Raw genomic sequence first — 26,724 nt, forward strand, 5'->3', positions numbered from 1 at the left:
CTTCCCCTTTTTAGAAGGTGACCTTCCCAAGTAGGATAACCACAGTCATGTCCCGGTAAATGGTTAGGCTGGTAATGTGCTCTATCATATCGTGATCGGGACAAATTCATACCTTGTATTGTATTTCCAACGCAGGTATGTGCCATCATCGGGGGAACATTCACTGTAGCCGGCATTCTGGATTCTTGTATTTTCACCGCATCTGAAGCCTGGAAGAAAATTCAACTGGGAAAAATGCATTAGAAACGATTTGCCATCTCCCACCACCAGCAAGAACTTGTGGAAGGACTTTGAAGGAGTATCAAGTCGTAAAGAAATTATTCTTATTTTGTAGTTTTATTGAAGTAGAAGACGTTCGTCTTCATTACTGGGTGCATTACAGGGACATTTTAGAAAACTCGAGCAATACTCAGACATGACTCTTGGAGCCCCTTTACTTAAAAGGTACCTTGTGTCTACGGAGGCCACTATTTTGTGAACTGATCAATTGCTTTTTCCCAATGCTTTACTAGGCACTGGAAGCGCTTGATCCTATAAAATGGTCGCCACCCGTGGAAACAGACAGGCCGTTGACCCACATATCTTATACGTAGTGACACATTCCAGATTACATGGTGGTTCTCTTGTTATCTGGAGCCTAAAGCACTTTATAATAAGTCACAGTGCAGCATGTCGTGTGCCAAGAAACCAATCCTATGACCTCGCTAGGTAGATTTTCATCTCATTACACTTAAATTTACTGTTATTCTGAGATTTTTTCCCTTGATCCATTTTATATTTATTGACATGATCATGGTACTGATGGACGACGTCTATTATTTGTGCTTACCACCTCTTCACCAGCCTTTAACATATCCTATCGACGTTTGGGTATCCCAACTCTCACCCGGCAGTACATGTTGGCGTAAGCAAAGGGTAGGTTCACACGAGAGTAGAGTTCCAGAAAAGTCGGCCAGTCTTGTCTTCTCACTTGTCATTCGAGTGCAATCCTTTCTTACATAGCAGCAGTTCTTAGAAATCTACAAGAGTAAATAGAGTTTTCCATGTTAAGAAATTGCAAGGTTTCAGTACAAGTCAGATGTTATAGGGTAGCTTCGTATGGAATCAATTTTTGGGACTTTTTTTTTTTTTCTTGCTAGGCCATAAATTTGAATGGGCGAGTCTCATCCAACACAGTCTTCATATCAACACCTCCAGTGAATAACATTGGTTCAGTTGCTGTCTGTTTTATCTCCTGACTGCAATCGGACCGAAAATACGGCAGTGTGAACTAGCCCAAAGACGGAGGATTTTAACACGCCGGTCATTTGTCCATTCCTGAGATGACTTGCTGTCCACAATGGCGGCAGCTTCTTTCTCTTTCCTCATGAAACAAACCTGCCCCTCGACCGGACGTGTTTATGGCTAGCCCCAGGGCCACGCTGTCAGATAGCGGGCTGCTCTCTCTTGCAGGCCCCCCATAAACATGCTATCCTATTTCTCTGGCCAGCTTTAGGGGTTAATTAGAAAAGGCTATTCAGTAACTCCATACTGCTCCTGAGCAAATATGGGGCTTTGTGTGTCCTGATGATGAGATTTCAAAATCACGTATAGGAAAAAGGGACTTCTGCAATCCAACACTACTTCTGTATTGTCATCTTGTCCCGTGACGCGTTTGTTCTTGTCCTATCTTGTAGAGCCCACTGTTGGCTACTGTGTGATGCTTGATGGAATTCGTCCATCTTTTGGGGTCTGCCCACCAGTGGTGTTATCTGGATGCCTGGACTCCTAAGCGGTTGTTCTTGCCCTTAGAATAAAATGGGGTATAATGCCATATCTTCACGTAGATCATTCTATAATGAAACGATGATCTGATTGGTTGCCGTGGGACTCATTGACACTTTTATTAATGAAGCTCTGAGGACAACCTTTTTTTATTTAATGCATGTATTTGGGACTAAAAATCATTTTGTAACTTGGACTTGTTACCTTTTTTTCACCCTTTTGCTTTTACAAACACTTTGTTTCATTGCCCATTAAGCATTGATGGGGTCTTTGGTCATAAATCAGCTGAGAGGATCTAGGAAAAATGGATTTTCATCCATCAGGCGCAGTGCCTTCACATCATTGTTTATGGTGCGTTATAGGTCTTGACATTTATGGACCAGGGCCATCCTCAATAAATCCATCTGCAGGTGAGTTCCAGACTTTCCATAGAAGGCATCTCAAGTACATCCTGTGGGAACAGATCTGAGGATTAGAGCAGGATCATTTTCATAGTAGCGGCATCCTATATTAGGGGCCAACTTCGTGCGTGTCCGATGTTCTATGTATAGCCCGGCCTATCTGATTACATATCTAAAAGTGTCAGGCGACAACAGGGCTCATATTTACTAAACACCGCCATGCCGCGGCCATCTGCCAACAGCGCTGGATGACTGACCGCTGCACTAGAACCGACCCTGGTTTCTCACGTAACATTCCCGACAACCAAGAATAACTTGCTGAGAGCAAACATGTGCGAGCCTGTCATGGCCACCAAGAAAAGTGCTGGACATAAACAGTGGCACATGGTCCTAACGGTGCACAGACGGTATGTCACCAGCCCATAGTACCCGAATAATGTCTGACTTCTTCTCCATGGTAAAAATGTATCCATCAAGAGTATTCGTCTATCGAATCAAAACAGCCTTCTATCTTTCATTTTCAAGGGATGACTGCAAGATCAAAACTGCACTGTAGCCACGCTCCATGAAAGTTAGTGGGGGGATTGTCATTTTTAGGTGGAGGAATTACAAAAAAAGTTTTGTTTTTTGTTTTTTTAGAAAGAAAAGTAATATTATGTGTCAGTTCTTGTATCTGTTCCAAAACAACAAAGATGGGTTTTCCAGAACTTTAATACAAATGACCTAACCTTAGGAATGGCCATCAATATCAGATCTGTGAGGGTCCAGCTCTTGGCACTTCACCTTAGGGGGTATGGTACATTTTGTAGAGGCGATGCCTGGTTTTTACAGCTTACTTGTGCTCAGGACAACCTACAGTGACTCCTTCCATGGGACTGAAAGTGACTATACGTTTGTCATGGTTTGGCCTCCTTCCTGGGCCCTGACAATAACTCTGCTCAGATCAAAGCTCCTTGCTGCCAGCTTCCAAGATGGCTACTACATTAGGAGCACATTGGCAAGTCTCAAGCACGCTTCCCCTGGCTTTCCTACCAGAGAAGGCATAGTTTACACTTACCACTGTACCCTCACATGCCACTGCGGCAGCCATTTTGTAAGCAAGAGGAACGGAACACCGAGCTGAGCAGAGGAAATGGCGTGAGGTGTACTAAGAACCCAAGGTAGGTAACTACACACTACACATGAGAAATGTATAGTCCCTTTTCAGTCCCAGAGTGGAGGGTCATTTCAAAGAAAATCTGTCACCAGGTTTTTGCTGCCTCATCTGAGAGCAGCATAATTTTGGGAGACCCTGATTCCAGCAATGTGTCACTTAGTTGTCTTGGTACTGCAGTTGTAATACAATCACCGTTCTTGGCATGTAGCAGAGCTCAGAAAGCTAACACTTCCTACACTAGGATGTCTATGTACACAGTAAGCTGCTTATCAGAGGAGAGGGAGGAGTCGGACCAGGGAGGCAGTGAGGGCAATGATAATGTCCTAGTGATTAAACCTTCATTGTAAGTATACAGCACACAGCTTGATAAGTGACACCCTGCTGAATTCAGTGTTTTAACCTCCACCTCATGCTGTCCTCAGATTACATAGCAAAACCTGCTGACAGATTCCGTTTAATTGGGACTGAGCGGCACTACCAGGCATGGCCACTACAAAATGTATGGCATTGTGTCTCATATGGGGAGTGGGGTCAGACCCTATGTGCTATTAATATCTATTAATATCACCGTTCTTGTATAGCACTAGCAATTTGAAGAACAGATTTTCTTTAGGCTTGTGCTAATAGATGCTGTTACATGTATTTTCTATGACACTACAACTGTGCAGGTGCCATTGTATGCTGCATTATATTGGGTTTCTGCCGCCATCTCCTTCACCATTTCATAGATGGATACAAGTCTTCCATTGAATGAAACTTGACAGTGTGAATGGGATGGAGACGGTGTCACCTTTTATGTTAGTTGTACCTGCAAAGTTACTGCTGGGATTTTGTAGCTTAACTTGGGTGAGGTTGTATGCTTTTCTAGGTACAATATGGGACTGCTTGGCGGAGGGCTCAGTGTGATTGATGGAAGCCAGGTATAGATGAAGGGCGTCGGAGCTTGTGTTCTCCTTAGACGCTGTTGTATTTATCTACCTCTTAGATGGTGTAATGTTAAATCTTTTCTTCTTATGCATTACCTTCCAACCTACAGAGCTGTGTATTTTACAGTATAAGACACTACGTTTGTGATTCCAGACTTTTTTTTATGTAGAAGGATTTCTGCAATTCCAGGTCACATATTTTACAGTAGCTAAACTTTCTTTAAAATTCTGTCCAACATGGGAAGTTAGGAAACACTGTTCATCATTGTATTAGAGGATTTATCTTCATTCCGGTAAATAAAAAAAATAAAAAAATTGCATGTAAGTGACTTCCAAGCCCTGATTTTCCCCAGTCTATTTGCCTTCCTTCAGCTGCATTAATATTAGAATGTACTTGTTTGGAGTACAGATGATGGCAGTGAAAGGGTCAGCTCCATGTCTCACTAACACTAATGATAAGCTGCTAATGGAGATGGTTCTGGTAAGCACAACACTCAGAGGAGTGACCCTATCAGTGCCATCATCTGTACTCCTAATGAGTACATTCTGATATCCGTGCGGTTAAAGGCAGAGAGCTAGATTGGGGAAAGTCAGTCTGGAAGCCTCTTTTGTGCAATTTTATAATGAGGCTGAAGACAAATCCGCTAGTAAAGTGACGGGCAACGTTTCTGAACTTTCCATGTTGGACAAAATAATAAAAAATAAATTCCGTACATTTTAGTTACTCTTTAAAGCACCACTAAGACCATCGCATGTATGGACGGATCAAACATCTTTAAATATATAAACTTGATGTCATTTACATTGTACTGTAAAGAGTAGATTCAATATGCTGGAGGTGACGGTTCCAATTCATTATTGCATTTTGCGGGGGGGGGGGGGGGGGGGTTTGTCTGTTTTGTTTTTTTGTAATTTTATCCTATTTTTGATTTGTCCTAAATGTTTTTAATTTTGATCTCTTTTTATTGGGGGGCTTTCACAAAGCGCTTTGGTACCCGTTCGATGGTCCCCTTTGGGTTTACGTCATAACCCCCACCCCTGTAAACCGGGATTTGGAGATTTGTGCCAGCAGGGCCATAGACTATAATTTTGCCAATAAAGTGAACGTGCGCTCTGACGTGCTTTATTTTTGGGCGGGTACGCGTACTGGAGACGGACACCCAGATACAGTCTACTATTTCTAAGTGTCCTCCTCCAGTAAGCGTATACGCCTGAGAACAATGCACGGCAGAGCGCACGTCTACTCTGTCTGCACCATTATAGACATAAGCCGCGACAGGATTAGTGACCGGGTGCCAAAACGCAGTGGGAAGGAACCCTTGTCTCATTTTTATTTATTTTTTTTTTTTTTCAGACGTGTGCGGGCGATTCATCACTTGCTACTTTTACCATATTGCAAAATTTTGCTCTGGAGTGATCCAGTCTCTCCTGGAGTGACTTTTTTTTTTTTTTTTTTTGGTGAAGGGGAGGTTCACACTAGAACTTTTTGCGTAAGTAGAGTTCGACATTTTAATTGAACATGCACTGCTTTACTATAAAAAGGCACAAAAAGCTTAATGGCTAAAATAACATTTTTTGCTCAAAAATCACCATTTGAGCAACTTGTCGCAAAACATCTCAAAGAACACTTCACGGCTAACAAAGTAATGGCTTTAAAAAATAAAACCCCGCAAATGATGAATCTGGCCTTAAACCCCTGACCCTTTCCTATAAATGCAATTGCGGATTGAGGCCATGTTACACGACTAAGGGCTGCAGATTCCTGTACAATATGGGTCTGCAATCACTTACAGGACACAGTTTTGTTTTTTTTGGTCTCTTTTGGAATAATGTTAGTTTCTTCTTCTTTTTTTTTAAATATTGTAAATGAAGGGAATGATGAAGTAGAACGCTGCGGGAAGATAGTGGAACTTTGTGCAATTTGTTCTGAGTTTCTGTTTTTGTAAACCTTGAAATAAAAAATATTTTAAACCATTCTTTACGACTTTTCTCCTATTGATCTATTTTATTTCAGTGGTGGTATATGGTATTCCATCTGACAGAACGCTCCGGCCCCAAAATAAGCACAGGAATGGGGTCATTTTCATTATTGCATTAGTCATAGCCCCTCCTGAAAACATCTGTGCATGGTTTACAGGTCAGGGTGAGATTGCAGCAAGACTGAGTCAGGCAATGTAGACAATTGCTAAAACTGGGACGTTGTGCACAAGGTGTTGGAGAATTGTAACCTACTTTTATTGGTTTAATCACTTAAGTCATCATTTTAGGACAATGTGGTTGCCCCCCACCCCACTATGTTTTGCATAAGAGCCCCCATACACATAAACTAAAGTCAGCCGGTCCTGCCAATACCAGTGGGTTTCAACCGATAGTCTTGTATGTATGGGGGCCTCTCGCGTATGGCCAGGGTAATGGACTTCTCTAGTTTACTCGTGGGCAACAAGTCTGCAGTCACTGTGTAACAGCAGACTTGTGAATCCTCACATTGCGCCATATGAGAATTCTCCGTGCTGGGAACGGGCAGTCATGTGACCGCAAATATGTGATTTCCAGCCACCTTGCTACTAGACTGTATCAGACCTCTCTCAATAGACTTGAATTAAGCAAGACCGTGCCTATCTAATCGGAACGTGACCTCATGTTTGCATATTGCATAGCTATGGTTCGCACCCGCCGCTCCCGGCACTGCGGAGTCCTCACAGTGCATAGTCACCTAGACCGGACAACCTCTTTAAGCCTCCACTTGAGTGATACAACCAGTTCACTAATCTACCCATCAGTGACTAGCTGTGGAATATCTTGGTGCTATATGAATAAATATAATATTCTGCTGCCATGCTCTTATTTCAGACATGACTTGAGACCCCATATATCTGTAAGTGAGATTCAGTAGGGATCATCTACCAATATGAGAAGACAATCATGCATAGAGCAACGTTCTTCAGAGCAGTACAAGTTTCTTCTACAGGTGCTATATCACGCTTTGCTGCTTCTGCTGGTGCATGTTTACAGGCATGAGCATTGACCTACCATTTACAAAACGAGACCTCTGCAGCCAATCAATGACCTGAAGGTCTCAAGCCTTCAACCTTGGCATCACTGCTAAGCCCAGTGAAGGCCACAACAAAATGACAGTGGTGCAGCCCTGGAAACAGACCGTTGGGGAGCAAAATGAAGGTGGTGGTGCTGCTGGGGTGGACCACAGAAAACTGGTGTAGTACCAGACAAAAACTGTTAAATATTAATGGTTCTTTAGAAGGAAGACAAACCCTCTCTAGTGTCACCTATCAGTGATTACCCCCTCCTTTTTTTGATAATTTTGCGCTTAAGACTCCCTATTATTGTGTCTTCACAAAGTGAATCCATATTTTTCAAGAGGTAAATTGGCTTTGTTAATATGATGATAATGTTATTTCTATAGCGCCAACATTTTCTGCAGCACTTTACATTATAAAGGGGACTTCTACAGAAATAAACATTACAGCATAGCAATAAACACACAGATCAAAACAGATACCAAGAGGAGTGAGGGCCCGGCTCGCAAGCTTACTGTCTATAAGGAAAAAGGGGAGACACAAAAGGTGGATGGTAACAATTGCTTTTATTATGCAGCAATCCCTGTAAATTGGGACTTTATGCTGGATGTAGGTGCTCCATATCTGTGTGGTGTAATATTTAACATGGTAAAATGTGGAATATTTCAGCATATGCTGTCAAATTCACTTTCCTTTGGCATTTCCCCAGGGCTGGTGTTGGGGCCAGAACCCCCAATTCATTGACCCAGCAGGAGCTTCACTGATGATGGCATTATTAATGAAGCTTCCGATGTGGAGACTTCTCCAGGACCTTTGGTGACACCACGATCACGTGACTGGTCATGTGACCGTGATGATACCACAGGTTTTGTACTCTGCGTGACTTCAAGACCTTTGGTGACATTTGATCATGTGGCCGTGATGTCGCCACAGGCTCTATACTCCACTTGAGTCCGAAGGATTGAAGAGAAGATAGACAGGAAGTGTGTGTGTGTGTTTCTCTGTGTATGTTTGTGTCTGTATGTGTCTCTGTGTGGTTGAACCTAAAATGTATGGGTTCCTCTCTGCAGCACATACAGATGGATACCTGTGGATGATGATCTTCAATTAGTAAACTTAATCCCTCATGACCTTTGGCGTACATTTATGTCATATGTTGTGTCGCTGCCCTCTATGCGGTTTTTCACATCTTTCCCTGTTGATGGACAATTTAATCAGCCATCATGTGCCTCTAACAGCTGCGGATGGAGCGGTGCTCCACCAAAAGCTGTTAACCTGTTAAATGCCACTGTCAATCTCTGACAGCGGGATTTAACATGCCGGCTGGAGGCGTGTCATTCCATCCACCCTTCGACATGATGGCGGGGAGCCAATGGGATGTCCTGACAGCCAGGGGACTATTGATGACCCCCTTGCCTGTCATTCCGAGCCTCCTGTGAATGCTGGCCCATGGCTGGCGTTCAAAGGAGATCATGATTACTGCTATGTTCAGTGACATTTAAATTTTGGGCAAACCTTGTCAAAATTACTGTTACTGTGAACAGTTAAGTGAAAAATGTTTAATAGGTTTTACAAACTGGGGAGTCAGTAAGAAGATCATTTTCATAGGATCATCTACTTAAAGGGGTTTTCCCACGAACAAAGTACATTTTTATTCAATAGTAGACCTTGGCATAATAATTTCCACAATTAGTTGTGTTAAAATAAAATGTTCCTGTGCTGAGATAATCTTATAAATGTGCCCCTGCTGTGTCCTGTGTAATGGCCGTGTCTGATTGTGCAGGAACATGGGCTGATCATACCACAGCTCCTGGGCAAGAGAGGAAACAAGTGAGTATACAGATATGAAAGCATTGGATCACAACTGATTCATTTTGTGAGGTAAAACATTTGTCTGGTTTCCTTGCAATGGTTTACCTCAAACAAAGAATCATTTGCAATCCCACTGTGCCCTGTCTGTATACTCTTTTATGGTCCCCCACCTCCCATGTCCAGGAGCTGTGGTATGATCAGCCCATGTTCCTGCACAGTGAGACACAGCCATTACACAGTACACAGCAGGGGCACATTTATAAGATTATCTCAGCACAGGAACATTTTTTTTGTCATATCCAATTGTGGAATTTATTCTAAGATTTATTGACTAAAATGACCTTTTGTTTGTGGGAAAACCCCTTTAAGTAGCTGATCCTATGAAAATGGTCTTCTTAGGCTGGTTTCACACTAGCGTTTTTTATCGCTGCGCTTCGTGCGCGTCCATGCGCATGCGTCCTGTGCCCCTGTCTTTAACATGGGGGTGCATGGTCTAGCGTATGCACGCGTTCGTATGCGTTTTCGTGTGCATGCATTTTTTTTGTAGTGTGCGCCGGATGCAACCTGTTGCATTTTTGGTCCGTCCGACCGGTCTCAAAAAAACGCATGCGCACGGAATGGGCAAAAAAAATCACATTACAGTCTATGGGAACGCAGGCGTGCGCATGGAAATGCGCACCCCTGCGTTTAAAATCGCATGCGTTTTAAGAGTTAACATGACTAGAAACTGGTTAAAACGCATGTGCCTAAAAAAAGCTAACGCATACAAAATGCATGATGCGTTTTTTGCATGTGATTCTATTGCGCATGAAGCGCAGCGCTAAAAAGCGCTAGTGTGAAACTAGCCTAACTGACTCTCCAGTTTGTAAAACCTTTTTTATTCAACAGTTCTTAATATAAGGAGTCCTGTGTTCAGAATCCCCATCTCTTGGTCAGAGTATAAGTGACTACAAAGAGCATCACTCTCTGAAGGACCCGTCCCGTACGCCACAGACAGCTCAATGATGTGAAGGGACGTGCATGCGTGTCTAGAATGTATGGACTCCCGGTGGTGTGTGCGTGTATTTGTCTGTGTGAAGACGTGTGTGAAGATGTGTATGTATGTGCTCTGTATATACGTGTGTGTGTTGTGTGTATACACGTCGTGTGTGTTGTATAGAATGTGTGTATGAAGCATCCACATGCTTATATCCAGACAGCGCAAAAAAGGGTTCATAGGGGTAAACATGTTGGTAAATCGCCCCACAAAAGAGGGAAATGCCTGGGGGGAGGCCCATTTTTCAAGGTGTTGCAATATGTAATGCAAAAACACAAAATGAAACGAACGCAAGTTTATTTATAAAAATCATTTACGCAGAGTAATTCAGGAAAAATCATTCACTTTTTACAATCCAAACACTTACCTTGATTTTCATGCTGCTAAATCACTAATGATGTCACTAAAGTCCAATTCACGCAGTATATCTGACTCGATGCTCATGACAGCCAAATTTACAAGTCGTTCCTGCTTCATCGATGTCCTTAATCGGTTTTCAACTAATTTGAGTTTTGAGAAGGAACGCTCACCACTGCAGTTTGTTACCATCAAAATTAGATTTATCCTTAGACCTATCTCAATATTTGGGAAAGTGTCCTGCACACCCTTTTACATGAGAAGCTTGTACACGAAAAGTTCAGTGCTGATATCTTTTGGCTCTTCGTCTGTGAATAAATTGGCAAATGTTACAAACTGACACCGTTCATCGATAAATGTAATGTCCAAGTCATCTGAATTATAAGACCTGACGAATTGCTCTGCTGTGGCCTTAAGATCATCTGAAGACAGTTCTTTCAAATGACTAAAAAAGCTAAATTTGCTTGATATATCTTTATATGCTTGAAGAAGTTGGTCAAGGGAAGCGATAAACTGATCAATGACACACAAGAAAGTTTTTCTGTATTTTTCAGAAGGGCTGAGTTGTACTTCTTCCATATGGCCAAAATCCAATGGATTGAGACACACACGTTTCGGCGCCTGTGTCGAGTTATCATCTGAACATACTCAGCTGAACCAGACAGCTCTTTGCCTTGCTTCTCATAAATTTTGGTCAGAGACGCCACAGCAGTGTTTAGATCGAATTTTGCGTGTTGTAGATTTTTTTCAAGCTCAAGAATGCCCAGAAAGTTTCCATTTCTAGGTGATCCAACCAATTCATTATCTCCTCTAAATGCTAAGCCATGCTTGGCAATAAACGGAATAACATTTACTACTCATTTCAATACTGACCTACAATAATGCTCCTGAGCCTCGACCTGTTGTGTTAGCTCCGTATCAATTCACCCAATCGCTTTTAACCTCATATTGAAAGCAATTGTAGAGTTCAGGTGTTCCGCTGACTGCTCATGACTTTATATACGTTCTTGTGAATGTTTCCAATCACAGAATCCATTAGATGAAAGGTGAGAAGACTCAGATGCTGTAATAAAGCACATCAATCTCCACGTGAGCCAGTAAATGCGTCCTTTAGAGGGAGAGAAGCATAACCAATTCCTCATTATGACTTCTCCATCATGATTTTGACAATGTAAAAGCCCAAGTGTGAACATTCTTGGAATATTGTGGTCCTTTCTAGGTTGCTGAACCGAGTGTGCAATGAACAAACTTTCATAACAGTGCTGGATTGTTGATACACCCCTTTTCAGCCAGTAATATCGCATCTGTTCCGAAATAATGGATGCCAAAGTTCAATGTCATCGCCCCTCAACTTCACCTTCTTCATAAGATGTGCCACTATGAGTCTCCTTTTCTATTTGTTCTTCAGTTGTACACGTTACTACGTCAGCCTTTTCTTTGCCAGGATCAACAACCATTTCCACTGAAGCATTGTCAGATTCTACAAGGTCATTACTCCTTTCCGACACTTACCTTGAATGAACAGTGAAGAACTCGTCCAATTTTTTTGTCTTCGCTATCTCTTCTTTTGATTTCATTGCTGCTTGTTTTGCCTTACGTCTTTTAGAAATCCCAGTCTCCCAAATTCTTGTGCGATGTCTGTGCCTATGTCGGTCATGATTGTCCATGATGGTAATCTAAAAGTAACAAAATGACCTTGTCAACCCTTGAAGTCCTGAAAGGGAATTAAAGACTAAATATGTATGTATGTATATTGTAGAAATTTGGGCTGTCTATATCAAAGACTGCTGCTGGGCTCTATATGTCAGAGGCTGCTGCTGGGCTGTATATAAATATATGAGGGGCTGCTACTGGGCTGTATATATATGAGGGGCAGCTGCCAGGCTGTTTACCTGGCTGTATATATCAGAGGCTGTTGCTGTGCTGGTTGTATATAGAATAGAGGCTGAGGGGCTGTATAAAGTGTATACACAGCACTATACTGTAAACTGGTCCACATTATATACATACAGTATACACAGACACACTGTAATGCAGGATATAGTGTGGACCTGAATATACAGTATGGTACTGTGTAGGACAGGATCTGCAAGAAAGATAGACAGACAGACAGACATCATACTCGCCCACCGCGACTTCACTCTGGATCTTCAGTGACTCCTTCCTCGAAGGTAGCTGAACTGAACAAACTCTCACCTGATCTAATCTGAGGGAGAGATATAGCTGAAAAGGTAGTGCGGCATGTCTATAAGCTTCTGTTGGGATCGGAGAAGGCTGCCATAAGCTAAGCATTAGGTTACGGTACAGGTACTAAGGAAGTCTGGCTAGCCAGGTCAATGGATGCTGACGCAGGTGCCATGGCTCTGCCGCCCTGCGCCAGCCAATGAGATGTAGGCCTATAGCCTACACTTTCAATAGTTTCTCTTTTGTTAAATGGTCCTTATCACTAGAAACGGTTCACAGCAAAGAGACGTGTATTTTACATGTTTTAAGATATTCATCCCTATATTGGTGGGAGGCCCCCGCTTGGTGGATGGCCCAGGCCCCTTGGGGGGGCCCCCCCCCCCCAAATCCAGGCCTGAATGTCTGTATGATGGTGCAATATGTGAGCATTTAGGATGCCACTTCCCTAGGGTACCAGGATGACATTTCTGCCATGTTCTTCACCCGTCTAAGGAAGACAGAGTAAATATGACGTCATCTAATCCCGGAGTGTCAGCCTTGCTTTTTGTGCTGCCTAACTACTGTATTACACATCTGATCTATGTGCAAGTGGCTGTCAGATCCACCCCCCTCACTCCGGGATCAGCAAGAAAAAATGTGCAAGACTAAACAATATGGATTCTTTTGGCACTCTCTGGCATGGCATGTGAAATAACACAGCTGGAGGGGATACAGTAAAGTATGTGTGATGCATTCTATCTGCAGTGCGCGCGGTACGTTCCGACTTGACAGCATCGCACCCACAGAGGAGTGACGTCTGTGTCATCAGATCTAGAGCTCCACATCAAAATCCCACGGCGTCAGAGAGAGATGTTCTAAGCGTGCAATCATTTATTTCTGCTTTGCCTTTGTGCATAATGGACGACCCGGCGCTTTTGTGGATGTTCATGACCCTGCTCGCTGCTGTCGTTGCCATCAGCGAAGGGTCCTGCATGACACTAGGTGCCCAATTCACCTGCCACCCTTCTAGGATACGTGTTCATTGACTTCTGTTATAAAGCTAAAGTCACATAAAGGGTTATTCCCTTCTGTGCCATTGGAGTAACGCCTTCCATGGGCCGATACACGAGTTAGGGCTATGGAAACAGTCAGCATTGGCTGAGAGATGCTGTTTCCGTATCTGCCATACAAATCAATGGCAGTTATGCAGAAGAGAGGCAGTGATAAGAGCAATGAGGGTACGGTCACACCGTGCTGCTGCCATATGTTTTACTGAAATCAAATAATGCTGTGCTTTAACCATGATTTTGGAAAATTTCTGCAAAAGCAATGTCTATTTACACCAAAAAAGCAAAAACGTAAATGTCATTGGTGAACATATACTAAAGGTGCCATATTTATAGAGGGTATATCTCCCATAAGGCTATATGCCTTTATTAGTTTATACTGTCTGGTTATTTTCTGGGTGCCCATATATACATATATATGGGTTAAATATATATATATAATGTCAAATTCTTCTATACTTAAAGAAAATACTAAGCTAATTTTAATACAAAATAAACTGTCCCCGTTCCAGACCCCAGCAGTTGTCACAGAGCAGTAATTTTCTTCCATGACAGCGGGTGGCGCTGTATTGAGCAGTGATAGGATGCTACAGACTCTTCCTACCTCTATGCTATGTGCACACTGCTGAGAACTGCAGGTCAGCGCAATAAAGTTGCTACTAGACAGCACGTGCTGCCAAGATTCGCCAGTATAGAGGGCAGGCGGACGCATTACTTAAAGTGATGTACAAGATAAACTGGGCTTTGCTTACCCTCCCCAGGTCCAGCACTAACTCTGCGTCACTGTTCCAGTTTTTGTTGATTGAGCACATTGATTAGCTGCAGCGCTGTCAACATGACATTACTGTTGCAGTCAAGACTAGAGCAGGAGCGGATGTCAGGGCAGCGCCAGACCAGGAGGGTGTAAGGCCGGGGTTAAAGAACTTTGGGTTTATTTTTTATACATCACTGAGCCTATGGGCTAAAGATAGTTGAAACACAAAAACTCCTTTATATTTCAACAGAAAAAACCCCTTTAACAAGCCCTCAAAATATAGAGAGCTGTCAGGTGACTGAAGCTGTTTAAAGGACTGATATCGCTTTTCCTGGAGTAAGTGCACCCCCTACTGCTGAAAAAAGGCAAAGCACATACTATGTACAGGCTGTACACTCTGACATTCCAAGAATTCACTTTAAAGCCACGTTCAGTATTTGGTCAGTATTTCACATCAGTATTTATAAGCCAAAACCAGAAGTGGTGACGTGTTTCTTATACTTTTCCTCTGATTTTCCCACTCCTGGTTACAAATGCTGACAGTGTGAACATAGCCTAAAAGGAATAGTTACATAGTGCGGATTTTAAAAAAAAAAGCACATGTCCATCAAGTGCAACTGAGGGATGAGAAATGATAAAGTACTACACAGGAGTGAAGCAATGAAACAGAGTAAGTGACCAAATACACCACGTACCTTCATAAAAAGATGTAAATTAACTAGTACGAATACAGTCACTTTTTATGGGGGAATGGCCAATGAAGGATGTATCAAGCCCAAACATGAAGCTCTGCCGGACGGTGACCCCAGTCTTTGGTAAATAATTCAAATTCCTTAGGATGCTGAGGAAGGAAGAAACCTTGAATTTTGGAGGTGCCCTATTTATGTGTGTTATTATTGATGTTAGGTGTTTACCAAATGGATACATCTTCTGGATTGTTGTGTGCTCACAATATTTGGATTTGATATCTTCATTGAAGTGGACGGGACACATTGGCTGTTCTTCATACTAGTGTGTGACAGTACCCTGGTGTCCTTGGTTCCTCGCGCTCCGTCTTTCTTCACTTCATGCCTGTACATTAGGGTGACCGGATCTCATATGGGGGGGAAAAAATATCAGAATCTTGTTCGTCTGGACCCCACAAAACGATTCCCCTTTCCAGATATTGAGAGAGCCAAAATTTGAGCTCGATCAAACGACGTTAACCCGTGCCGCTCGTCGCTCAAAGTTTGAAAAAATCCAAATTGAGGTATTTTAAGATTTAGGTATTTTGCATAGTCTGTTAGACTATAAAGAATGTGACAACAACATTGCAGAAATAGCCCTGACCAAATTTTCAAACCATTTGTGGTATTTGAATGCAGAGTTGGTGGGATTATCGTTTTTTGATCCCACCATTACAGACAATGAAAAGTTGTTAATGGCTAATAAATTGCTCAGTAGCACAGATGAACCATCAGAGCACGCTAACCTACATGAGTTGATAATTTTACATAGTTATCTAATCTATTCTAGAGCTTTTGTTAAAGTAGTTTTTGAAACGTCAGAATATAATGCTCGGCATTTGCTTACAACTTGCAGGACATATTGCTTTTGTTCTTCATCTTTTGTCAGAAGGTCGTTAAAGTCGGTTACTTCCTACCTCTTTTAATTTTTCTTTCCTAACTTTTGGATTTACAACCCTAGCGTGCTGTGATGGTTCATCTGTGCTACTGAGCAATTTATTAGCCATTAACAACTTTTCATTGTCTGTAATGGTGGGATCAAAAAACGATAATCCCACCAACTCTGCATTCAAATACCACAAATGGTTCGAAAATTTGGTCAGGGCTATTTCTGCAATGTTGTTGTCACATTCTTTATAGTCTAACAGACTATGCAAAATACCTAAATCTTAAAATACCTCAATTTGGATTTTTTCAAACTTTGAGCGACGAGCGGCACGGGTTAACGTCGTTTGATCGAGCTCAAATTTTGGCTATCTCAATATCTGGAAAGGGGAATCGTTTTGTGGGGTCCAGACGGACAAAATTCCGACATCGATTTTTTGCGGTCACCCTACTGTACATTATTACCTGGTTCCTGCATTTGACAGAATACTGCCGCTGTGGATTGCAGCTGAGTAAACGGTTAAATTTTTTCAGAGGTTTTTGATGGATGAGAATTGTGAGCGGTAGTTACTGTACATACTGTGAGTGACAGGTAAGTAAAAATTGCCCTATAATCACATCATCGTCTCTGAGGCAGTGATCGGTGTCACATGTAGGGGTTGCTGTGTGTTCCCCTCAGGATGCGCATGGAGGCGTATTGGGAGTGCATTTAAATCACAGACGTAGCTGTGATTGCGATGTGGAATAAAAATTAAGTCTAAGGCTAGTTTCACACTAGCGTTCGTGGGCGCAGGGCCGCTGCTAAGCCCCGCCCCTGGCCACGCCCCCTCCAGTCAGTTCCTCCTCTGATCGCATGAGGCTGCATGCGATCAGCGTATCCTATATTTAGCGTTGGATACGCTGATCCTCCGCTGGTCTGACTTTGCTGGCACTGCGCCCTTTTGGCGCTGCGCCCAGAGCAAAAAATGCAACAGCGCGTTTTTGTGCGCTGGGCGCAACGCCAAAAGGGCACAGCGCCGGCAAAATCAGACCAGCGCACGATCAGCGTATCCAAAGCTAAACATAGGATACGCTGATCGCATGCAGCCTCATGCGATCAGAGGTGGAACTGACAGCGGCGGCCCTGCACTGAGCCCACGAACGCTAGTGTGAAACTAGCCTTAGTCTTGGGCAAACTAGTTGTCCAAGGCAGATGTTATGAAAACCTACTGGGCTTTTGTGTTTTGAAACAGACTACAGCATGGTAGTGGTGCAGTCTGTTTCATTCCCGGCCTGAGTTTTCCATGTGGCTGAAGGCCACAGATTCCAGTTAAAAACCCTGCAGTAAAAGGTTTGGGTGGGTCAGTGTCAGTTTGGTGTTTGCAAGAGTGCAGAGCAGAAGACTCTGCAGAGCTCCACCTGTGTGAAGCAACATAGGCAAATTGAGCCAAACAGCCAAAGGAGCCAAAAGGCCTGGCACCCACAGCATACACGGCGATGCAGTCGCACACGGCAACAGGTCTCGGAGATGGACTGTCTTGTGCCCGGCTGTGAACCTGAGGTAGACTGTCCTGTGCCTGGCTGTGATCTGGAGGTGGACTGGAGTGTTTATCAGCTGCAATCTGGAGGATATGGTTCCTGGCTTCAATCCGGAGGATATCGTGTGGTGTGTTTTGCTGTGAGTTGAGCATTAAAGAGACTTTGGGTTTGAACTTTGCTTGGTCACTGCCTCATCACTGCTCAGTGTGGATAACGCTGCTCTACAGTCTTGTATCATCACACTGCTCAGAAGTCCTTCACCAAAGGCAGAACTTTTTATGGTTTTGTTCCTGTTTTTGGTAAATGATAAAAGGAATGGTGTATATGTACAGTCAAAATGGCTTATCCAGTCCAGCCCAAAAGAACTAATCTTTCTGTCATGACATTAGCTTGTCGATTCCATGGACCAAACATTCAAAAAATGACTGCAGATTTCCATGCTTCTTTGCTATTTTCTTCTAAAACACCATCCTAATTTTTTTTTTTAAACTATTGATGGTTCCCGCTTTGACCAGTTCCTGATGCAGACTATTCCACAGATTATGGTAAAGAAGCCTTGTCTCCTCTGCAGACTCAACCTGTCTTTCTCCAGATGGAGGGAGTCTCTTCGCAAGATTAAATAAATGTAATTGTTTCATTCTTTCTTCCTAACTATCCTTTCTTCATAATATCCTTTTAATTTTTCTTTATAACCTCCATGCCTTTCCATGAGCTGGTGCCCAGATATGAACTACATATTGTAGATGAGGTCACACTAACGCTTTGCAAAGTGGTGTTCTTATGTATTTATATATTTAAGCACTTAATGCTAAATCACTTACATCCAGAAGACGTGAGAGCTGTTTTTCTTGCCTTGCCTTTGCACCTTCTGTCGTACTTGTACATGAATTATTATACTGTCACTGCATGAAATTGCAGTGACATGTTAATGTAAACTGCTGTCCTGGATAGATGGGACATGCACCCTAAGATAAATTTTCTCGAATTTCCAAAATGCGGTCACTTGTGGGGTTTATTCTGTTCACAATCTATTCAAACAAAATATATATTCCAAAAGCCAAATAGTATTCCTTCTCTTCTGACCCCGCCATGTCCCCAAACATCACTGTACCACCACATATGGGATATTGGTGTGTTCGGTAGAAATTGTAGTGTCCATTTTCTCCTATTACTCCATATTACATGATGCACTCAAGAATAAGGGAGTATTACTGGCAAGTTGTAAATTACTCTTTATTAAATATAAACCATAAAATTACATATAAAGAGAAACATGGAAAATAGGATGCCTGAGAAATAAAAAAATCCCCTGTGACATTTAATAGTATCCAACAAGTTCCACCTGATGAAGACGGATCCTCCGTCGAAACGCGTTGTGGTTTAACCCCATCTGTTGTCTGAATCTCTTCCTTGCGCTCCTAAGACCGTTTCCAATTTCTCATTGCTCCTATCCTCCATTGGAGGTTTTCGGCTGGAGCTGCGGTGGAGACCTGACATCCTGGTCTGCCCCTGGGTTGCTTCCTAAGCACTCCTGCATGACCGCTTATCACTGACTCTTATTGATAAAGAAGCTGGCTGCTCACAAAGTGCTGTATCCAAGTATATTAATGGAAAGTTGAGTGGAAGGAAAAAGTGTGGTAGAAAAAGGTGCACAAGCAACTGGGATAACGGCAGCCTTGAAAGGATTGTTAATAAAAGGCCATTCAAAAATTTGGGGAGATTCACAAGCAGACTGCTGCTGGAGTCATTGCTTCAAGAGCCACCACACACAGACATTTCCAGGACATGAAACAAAATCCTATATAGAAAAGAAAAAACAATGTATGACTAAATCAATATTGAAATGATGAATAACAAATATCAATATATAAAACCAAACAAAATCTCCCAAAAATTCATCAAGAAACAAGGTATATAATGTGAAAACTACTTTATTAATATAAAATACATGATAGCACAAAATATCGTATTAAACTAAAATACAATAAAAATAGATTACGGTAAATGAAAAAAAGCAAAATGCTCATATTAATATTATTTTTATTTTATTTTGCTTCTACTATGAGGATTTATTAATGTGAGCATTTTGCTTTTTTATTTCATCTTTCACCCACTCTTTTTTTTTCCCCAATGACTGAATTATAATATATATAATGTTTTAATAATTTTGATTCACTTTATAATTAAGTATACTTGCACCGCATACCACAATTATATATTTTATTTTTAATTTATGATCTTTTGCCAATTAGTTTGACATACCCTGCCCTACACAGAATGTGTTATTCAATGGAACAATTTTATTGTGTATATTTTTTTTTCTTGATTTTAATTTATTAACATAAAAGTTTCTTGTTTTTAGTATATTTTGTGCTATCATGTCTTTTATATTAATAAAGTAGTTTTCACATTATATACCTTGTTTCTTGATGAATAATTTTTTTGGAGTTTATATCCAGGACATGGGTTACAAGTGTCGCATTCCTTGTGTCAAGCCACTCATGACCAATATATTGTTTTCATTTGGAAATCAAGGTCCCGGAGGCTGGAGGAATAGTGTAGAGACAGATTATCCAAGCTGCTTCAGGTCTAGTGTGAAGTTTCCACAATCGCTGATCGTTTGGGGAACCATGTCATCTGCTGGTGTAGGTCCACTGTGTTTTATCAAGACCAAAGTCAGCGCAGAAGTTTTATAGCACTTCATGCTTCCCTCTGCCGACAACATTTTTGGAGATGGAAATTTCATTCTCCAGCAGGACTTGGCACCTGTCCACACTGCCAAAAGTACCAATACCTGGTTTAAAAACAACAGTATCACTGTGCTTGATTGGCCAGCAAACTCGCCTGACCTTAACCCCATCTATGGGGTATTGTCAAGAGGAAGATGAGAGACACCAGACCCAACAATGCAGACAAGCTGAAGGCTGCTATCAAAGCAACCTGGGCTTCCATAACATCTCAGCAGTGCCACAGGCTGATCGCCTCCATGCCACGCGGCATAGATGCAGCAATTGATGCAAAAGGAGCCCCGACCAAGTATTGAGTGCATTTACTGAATATACATTTCAGTAGGCCAACATGTCAGGTTTTAAAATCATTTTTCAAGCTGGTGTTATAAAGTATTCTAATTTACTGAGTTAATGACTTTTGGGTTTTCATTGGCTGTAAGCCATAATCATCAACATTAACAGAAACAAACACTTGAAATAGATCACTGTGTGTAATGACTATATATAAGAGTTTCACTTTTTCTATGAAGAACTGAAAACAACTAACTTTTTGATGATATTCTAATTTTATGAGAATCACCTGTATTTGCACTCAGCAATCTGTCATAGATCTGTAATAAATCACTGAGTTCACATATGCTGTAATGATTCTTGACCTTGTGAGTCCTGTTTACACAGAATGAGGCACTGCCGAGAACGATGATCTTTTGTGTTGTCACAATTATCTTTCAGTGTAGTTGCAGCTCTACTTACAAAGAAATGACGGAGTAATGGTATTGTTTGTAAAATAAACTCTTTTATTATGCATAATGCCATCTCTTTAGCATACAGTGCCCTCAATTGTTATGTATAGTACAGTCCCTTACTATATTGTATCATTTCTTGTTATGTATAGCACCATCCCTTAGTGATTAGCATCCTCTTTTGTTTTATATAAAGTTGTCCATTATTAAATAATGTATAGTGCTGCCTCCTATTTAACAAAAATTAGCATGTTGTTCTTTTGTCTTTTTATATCTGCAGCTATACACCAGAGTATCACTGTATTCAACACATCATCTATCACATGACCTAAAAAAAAAAAAAAAAAAATCATGTGACTTGTCACATGAAGTGTTGCGTGCGGGGCTGACACACCCTAAACTGCCCAGGGTCGTGACTACCCTTCATCCGCCACTAGTAGAGATATCATATTGATGTAATAGGGGATGGATGATCTATAGAGAATTTTCAAATAAAGTCCGTGGAGCCTCATGTAAGAGTCTCAAACACGGGACTAGCCAGATCTTCTTCCAGGGAAGGACCAGCCAAGGGTGGCTCCTTTTGGAAACCACCATTAGCATCATATTAAGTGGCCCTTTAAGTCAATATCCAGCTCTTTACGAGTTTACAGATATGACAAGGGAAATACCAAGGCCAGGTATCCATCCACAGAAAGCTGTTTCGGGGTGTTGCCCCTCATCAGTGTGGCGTAGGATTCTGGCTAGGTGGGAGCAATGCCTAGTAGACCAACATCACGAAATAATCACTGACCTCAGGGAGACCAGTTAAAGAAAACACTGCGGCAGCCAGCAAAGGCGCTCAAACACAGTGAAATCCTAGGTGCATTGCTCCCTGGGAAATACGAATATGCAAATAAAGTCCGTGGAGCCTCATTTAAGAGTCTCAAACACGGGACTAGCCAGATCTTCCTCCAGGGAAGGACCCAGACAAGGGGTGGCTCCTTTCGGAAACCATTATTACCACCAAATTAAGTGGTCCTCTAAGTCAATATCCAGCTCTTTACGAGTTTACAGATATGACAAGGGAAATAACAAGGCCAGGTATCCATCCGCAGACAGCTGTTTCGGGGTGTTGCCCCTCATCAGTGTGGAGTAGGATTCTGGCTAGGTAGGAGCAATGCCTAGTAGACCAACATCATGAAACAATCACTAACCTCAAGGAGACCAGTCAAAGAAAACACTGCGGCAGCCGGCAAAGGAGAATTTTGGCCTCTACAATTTGGAAATCATCTAGATCTAAGATCAGTGACTATTGCTGATTAAAAACCTCTTAAACATGAGAGGCCAGTAGGTAATATGGCCTTTTACATATGGTTTATATGTCTGCAAGCATTATCCCCTTCCTCTCCTTTGTTGGAAGTGATTTCTGAACCTGTAAACCACCATACTATTTTGTGGTAGTGATGACCGAGCTGCTGTAAGGTTACGCTCTGGCACTTTACAGGAAAACAGTGTCCCAGTGTGCTGTCAGGTGTGGGGGGCATCACACTCACTTGTAGGCCACAGGTCTCTATAGTTTCCACTCCTCCATCTTCAGGAGCCGCCACACACAACTCAGGAGACACCAAGTTCATTGCAACAAGCAAGCATTTACTGTTCAGCTCAAGTTAATCAGGGTGTAACATGTGGGATAGGGCACAGAAGTCCATGTTTCTTACTTCCTTAGTACAATTCATCTTCAACCCTACTTGTTGGTCCTAGACTATCCCTATGCCCATTTGTAAGGGGGTGAACAGGAACAGTGTCATCGGTCCGAGATACACGCTGGAGCCGGAACTATCGGGGCCGTTATCACTGTTGCAGGGAGGTGACTTGCCTGGGTGGGGAAGCTCGAGCACCTGATAGAAAGGGGCGTGAGAGACTTAAAAGGAGTGGAGCACGGGAAGAAGAGGGACTTGGCGGGAAGGTGACTACAGAGCAGGACGAAGGTTGACTCCCTCTCCTCAACTACTGCCACTGACGCCAGCCCTTTACAGACTGTCCGCCTCTTGCACCCTTTACCCATTCCCCCTCCACGAATGAGACCCGTAACGGGTAGTGCAGCAGACGTACCGACCTCTCCTGAACGTTGTGATTCTGTTCGAGGCCTTGTCATCCCTGTGGCCTGTACGGCGTTGTGCTCCCAGTGTACCGCATCACATTTTAGGAACCCACAGAAGGAATTTTATCCCCTCTCCAACGGACCCAAGTTCAACAGACCCAAGACCAACGGCTCCGGATACTTCGGGATGGTCAGGAGATATTGCATCTCGTTTCTACACGGCAGGGCCAGTGACTTTGTTCACGGACTGCGAAGCCGTCGGGAGCTGTTCCAACCACTCCCCAACAAGAACTCCAATCGATAAGCAATTACCTTCACTTTTTCCCTTCTTTTTATGTTTATTGTATAGTTCACTATTTGCCTTAACACCTCCCTGTGCGGAGCTTTCCTCGAATTCATATTCAGTAATTGCTTAAGTAAATTTTTGCTAACCCCTTCTGTGCCTCCTGCTGTTTACTGCATCCGACGAACCTTAACACATTGACTCCGTCAGCCTCAGGGATTTCCTGTCCAGTTCAACAGTGCAGCCAGGATCGACCACCTGCCCTTAACGTGATTCCACATTCACCAACTTTTATCTGTCAGAAGACCAGACCCTATCCATGTCAGCTGGTCCAAGCCCTAGGCTCTGAGCATTGCAGAAATCTTCCACAGGGATTTCAGTATAGCCTCCAACTGCCTTGAACGATAGGTAATGCTGAGCAGCCCACTACCCCTGAACTTGACCTTGTCACTGCACTTCGCTATCTCCCTCTAGCAGGAAGTGCCCATCTTTTACTAACACTAGTCCTCTCCCTCTGGGCCAGTTCTATCCTTTAACTACATCCTATCCTATGACTAAACCTGTTGTCCTTAACTTATCCCTAGTTTAATCCTGTACTTAATCCTGTACTTACCCTACACTATGCAATACTCACATTATACATTAACACTTTGTTACTTATATGCTACACATTACTATCACACAATATGGAAGACACACATCACTGTTCACATTACATGTAAAACCAGCCTGACACTGTACACATAGCACGACTGTAGTCTTCAGGGGTAGGAACGCAGTAGAACAGTCCATCATTATTACATTGGCACAGGAAGTGTGTCAGTACCATCATTTGCAGGTGCCAGGTGTATAATACAGCCAACACCTCATTGTCTCATATAGCTCATTCATGGTGGCTAAACCCCTTAGATCCTGAAGGTAATAGTGGGGTGCCAATGTATTGCTATCACACCAATATGTCCATTTTTAACATTGTTAGGCTACTTTCACACTTGCGTTTTTTTCCTGCGTGTTTTTTGCGCACAAAAATGCATGGAAAAAACGCATACAAACGCATACAACCGCTGCGCTTTTTCAAGCATATGCAGAAAAAACGCAGCATTTTTATGCGTTTTTAGTGCGTTTTTAGTGCGTTTGCGTTTTTTTCAACATTGTCCTCACCAAAAAAATCAAGATATTGTTAGGGTTAGGGTTAGGGTTAGTAGTACTAACCCTAACCCTAAACCCTGACTCTACTAACCCTAACTCCTAACCCTAACCCTAAACCCTAACTAACCCTAACCCCAACCCTTAACCTAACCCTAACCCTACTAACCCCTAACCCTACCCCTTAACCCTAACCCCTAACCCTTAACCTAACCCAAACCCTAAACCCTAACTAACCCTAACCCCTAACCCTTAACCTAACCCTAACCCTACTAACCCTAACTCACCCTAACCCTTACCATAACCATTGTCTAACCAATGTACAACAAAAAAACGCATGCGCAATAAAATGCATACATGAGTATGCCAATGCGCACGTATGCGCACCCATAGACTTACAATGGGTGTCTTGCTGTAAAAAAACGCATAGCGTGCGCATGCGTTTTTTTGGGGCAAGTCGGACACACAAAAAATGCAACAAGTTGCATTTTGTGCGCCCGAGCGCACACTGCAAAAAAACGCAAGCGCACAAAAACGCATACAAACGCATGAGTAAGCGCACATAAGCGCATCCCATGCAAAATATAGGGGAAAAAACGCATGCGTTTTTTAGCGCTAAATAACAGCGCAAAAAAACGCAAGTGTGAAACCAGCCTTATAGGCAGGAAAAGTTACAACAAAAACACTGATGTTAAGAATGGACACACTGACCAAACACTGATGAAAATCAGTCATTTATTTTCACATGCAAGAAAAAAAACGGACGTGAGAATGAAGTCTAAGCTTTACTTCAGACTGTGAAATAATTAGTATATCCAGATGACGCTGTTTGACAGCTGTTATAGTCCATATTAGCCAATACTGCCCTTTATACAATGATGCGAGAGTCTGCAGATAACAGAGAACAATGCTCTGCTCTTGGATTTATAGCATTGTGAACATTAGAGGTCAAGCAAATTTTAAGCTTTGCTGCCACCTAGTGGTCTCGAATTTGTAAGCTCAGCCCCAAGGTGCTGACACTGAAAGAGCGAAAAATAGCGATGAGCAAATATGCTCAGAGAAAGTGTTATCGGAGCATGCTCGGGTGCTAACCGAGTGACTTCGGCGTGCTTGAAAAATATGTTCAAGTCTCCACGGCTGCATGCTCCGATAACACCTTGTCTCGGTACGGTCACACATCACTAGTGAGAAACCTTCATCTACTTTCCTATATTGACTTGCAAACCTTTGAAAATTAAGATTCCAAGTCATGTTGTCTAACCGAACTCTGGCTTAAAGATTTTAGTACTCTTCTAAATTACGACCTTTACTGAATCACATTTACCCTATGAAAAAAACTTGAGTGGGACCCTCTTATCCTGGAATTGCCTGAATGCATCAAAGAAACAGAAGTGAGTAAAGGTGTAACCAAAAGCAACATACAGCGTATATACAACTGAAGCACTACGAGCCGCGGGCGCAGGCACGGCCAGCTATTTTGGAGGATTCGGAGAACTGTCTGTGGGCACCTAGTGACACATCCATATAAAATTGCTTACATAATCCTCCTCCCTGTGGAAATTGGCACTGTGACATCACATACAGTGCCTTGCAAAAGTATTCGGCCCCCTGGAACTTTTCAACCTTTTCCCACATATCATGCTTCAAACATAAAGATACCAAATGTAAATTTTTGGTGAAGAATCGACAACAAGTGGGACACAATTGTGAAGTTGAATGAATTTTATTGGTTATTTTAGATTTTTTTTGAAATACAAAAACTGAAAAGTGGGGCGTGCAATATTATTCGGCCCCTTTACTTTCAGTGCAGCAAACTCACTCCAGAAGTTCATTGTGGATCTCTGAATGATCAAATGTTGTCCTAAATGACTAAGGATGTTAAATATAATCCACCTCTGGAATCAAGTCTCCGGATAAATGCACCTGCTCTGTGATAGTCTCAGGGTTCTGTTTGATGCACAGACAGCATCATAAACACCAAGGAACACAACAGGCAGGTCCATGATACTGTTGTGGAGAAGTTTAAAGCCGGATTTGGATACAAAATGATTTCCAAAACTTTAAACGTCCCAAGGATCACTGTGCAAGCGATCATATTGAAATGGAAGGAGTATCATAGCACTGCAAATCTATCGAGACCCGGC

At 42.4% G+C, this 26,724-nt stretch overlaps 1 protein-coding gene across 1 annotated transcript in view; it reads left to right on the forward strand.

The window, feature by feature from the left end:
• Positions 1-6,223, forward strand: part of ERGIC1 (endoplasmic reticulum-golgi intermediate compartment 1) — a 110,959-nt gene extending 104,736 nt beyond the window's left edge. Inside the window, exon 10 of the mRNA XM_073575226.1 lies at positions 136-6,223. Coding sequence (XP_073431327.1) covers positions 136-243 — 108 coding nt within the window. The 3' untranslated portion in view covers positions 244-6,223. The remainder of the gene's footprint in view (positions 1-135) is intronic.
• Positions 6,224-26,724: the final 20,501 nt, after the last annotated feature.

The sequence above is a fragment of the Dendrobates tinctorius genome, unplaced genomic scaffold (genome assembly GCF_039654945.1).
Source record: "Dendrobates tinctorius isolate UK_male_01 unplaced genomic scaffold, ASM3965494v1 ptg000043l, whole genome shotgun sequence".
Classification (NCBI taxonomy): Eukaryota; Metazoa; Chordata; class Amphibia; order Anura; family Dendrobatidae; genus Dendrobates; species Dendrobates tinctorius.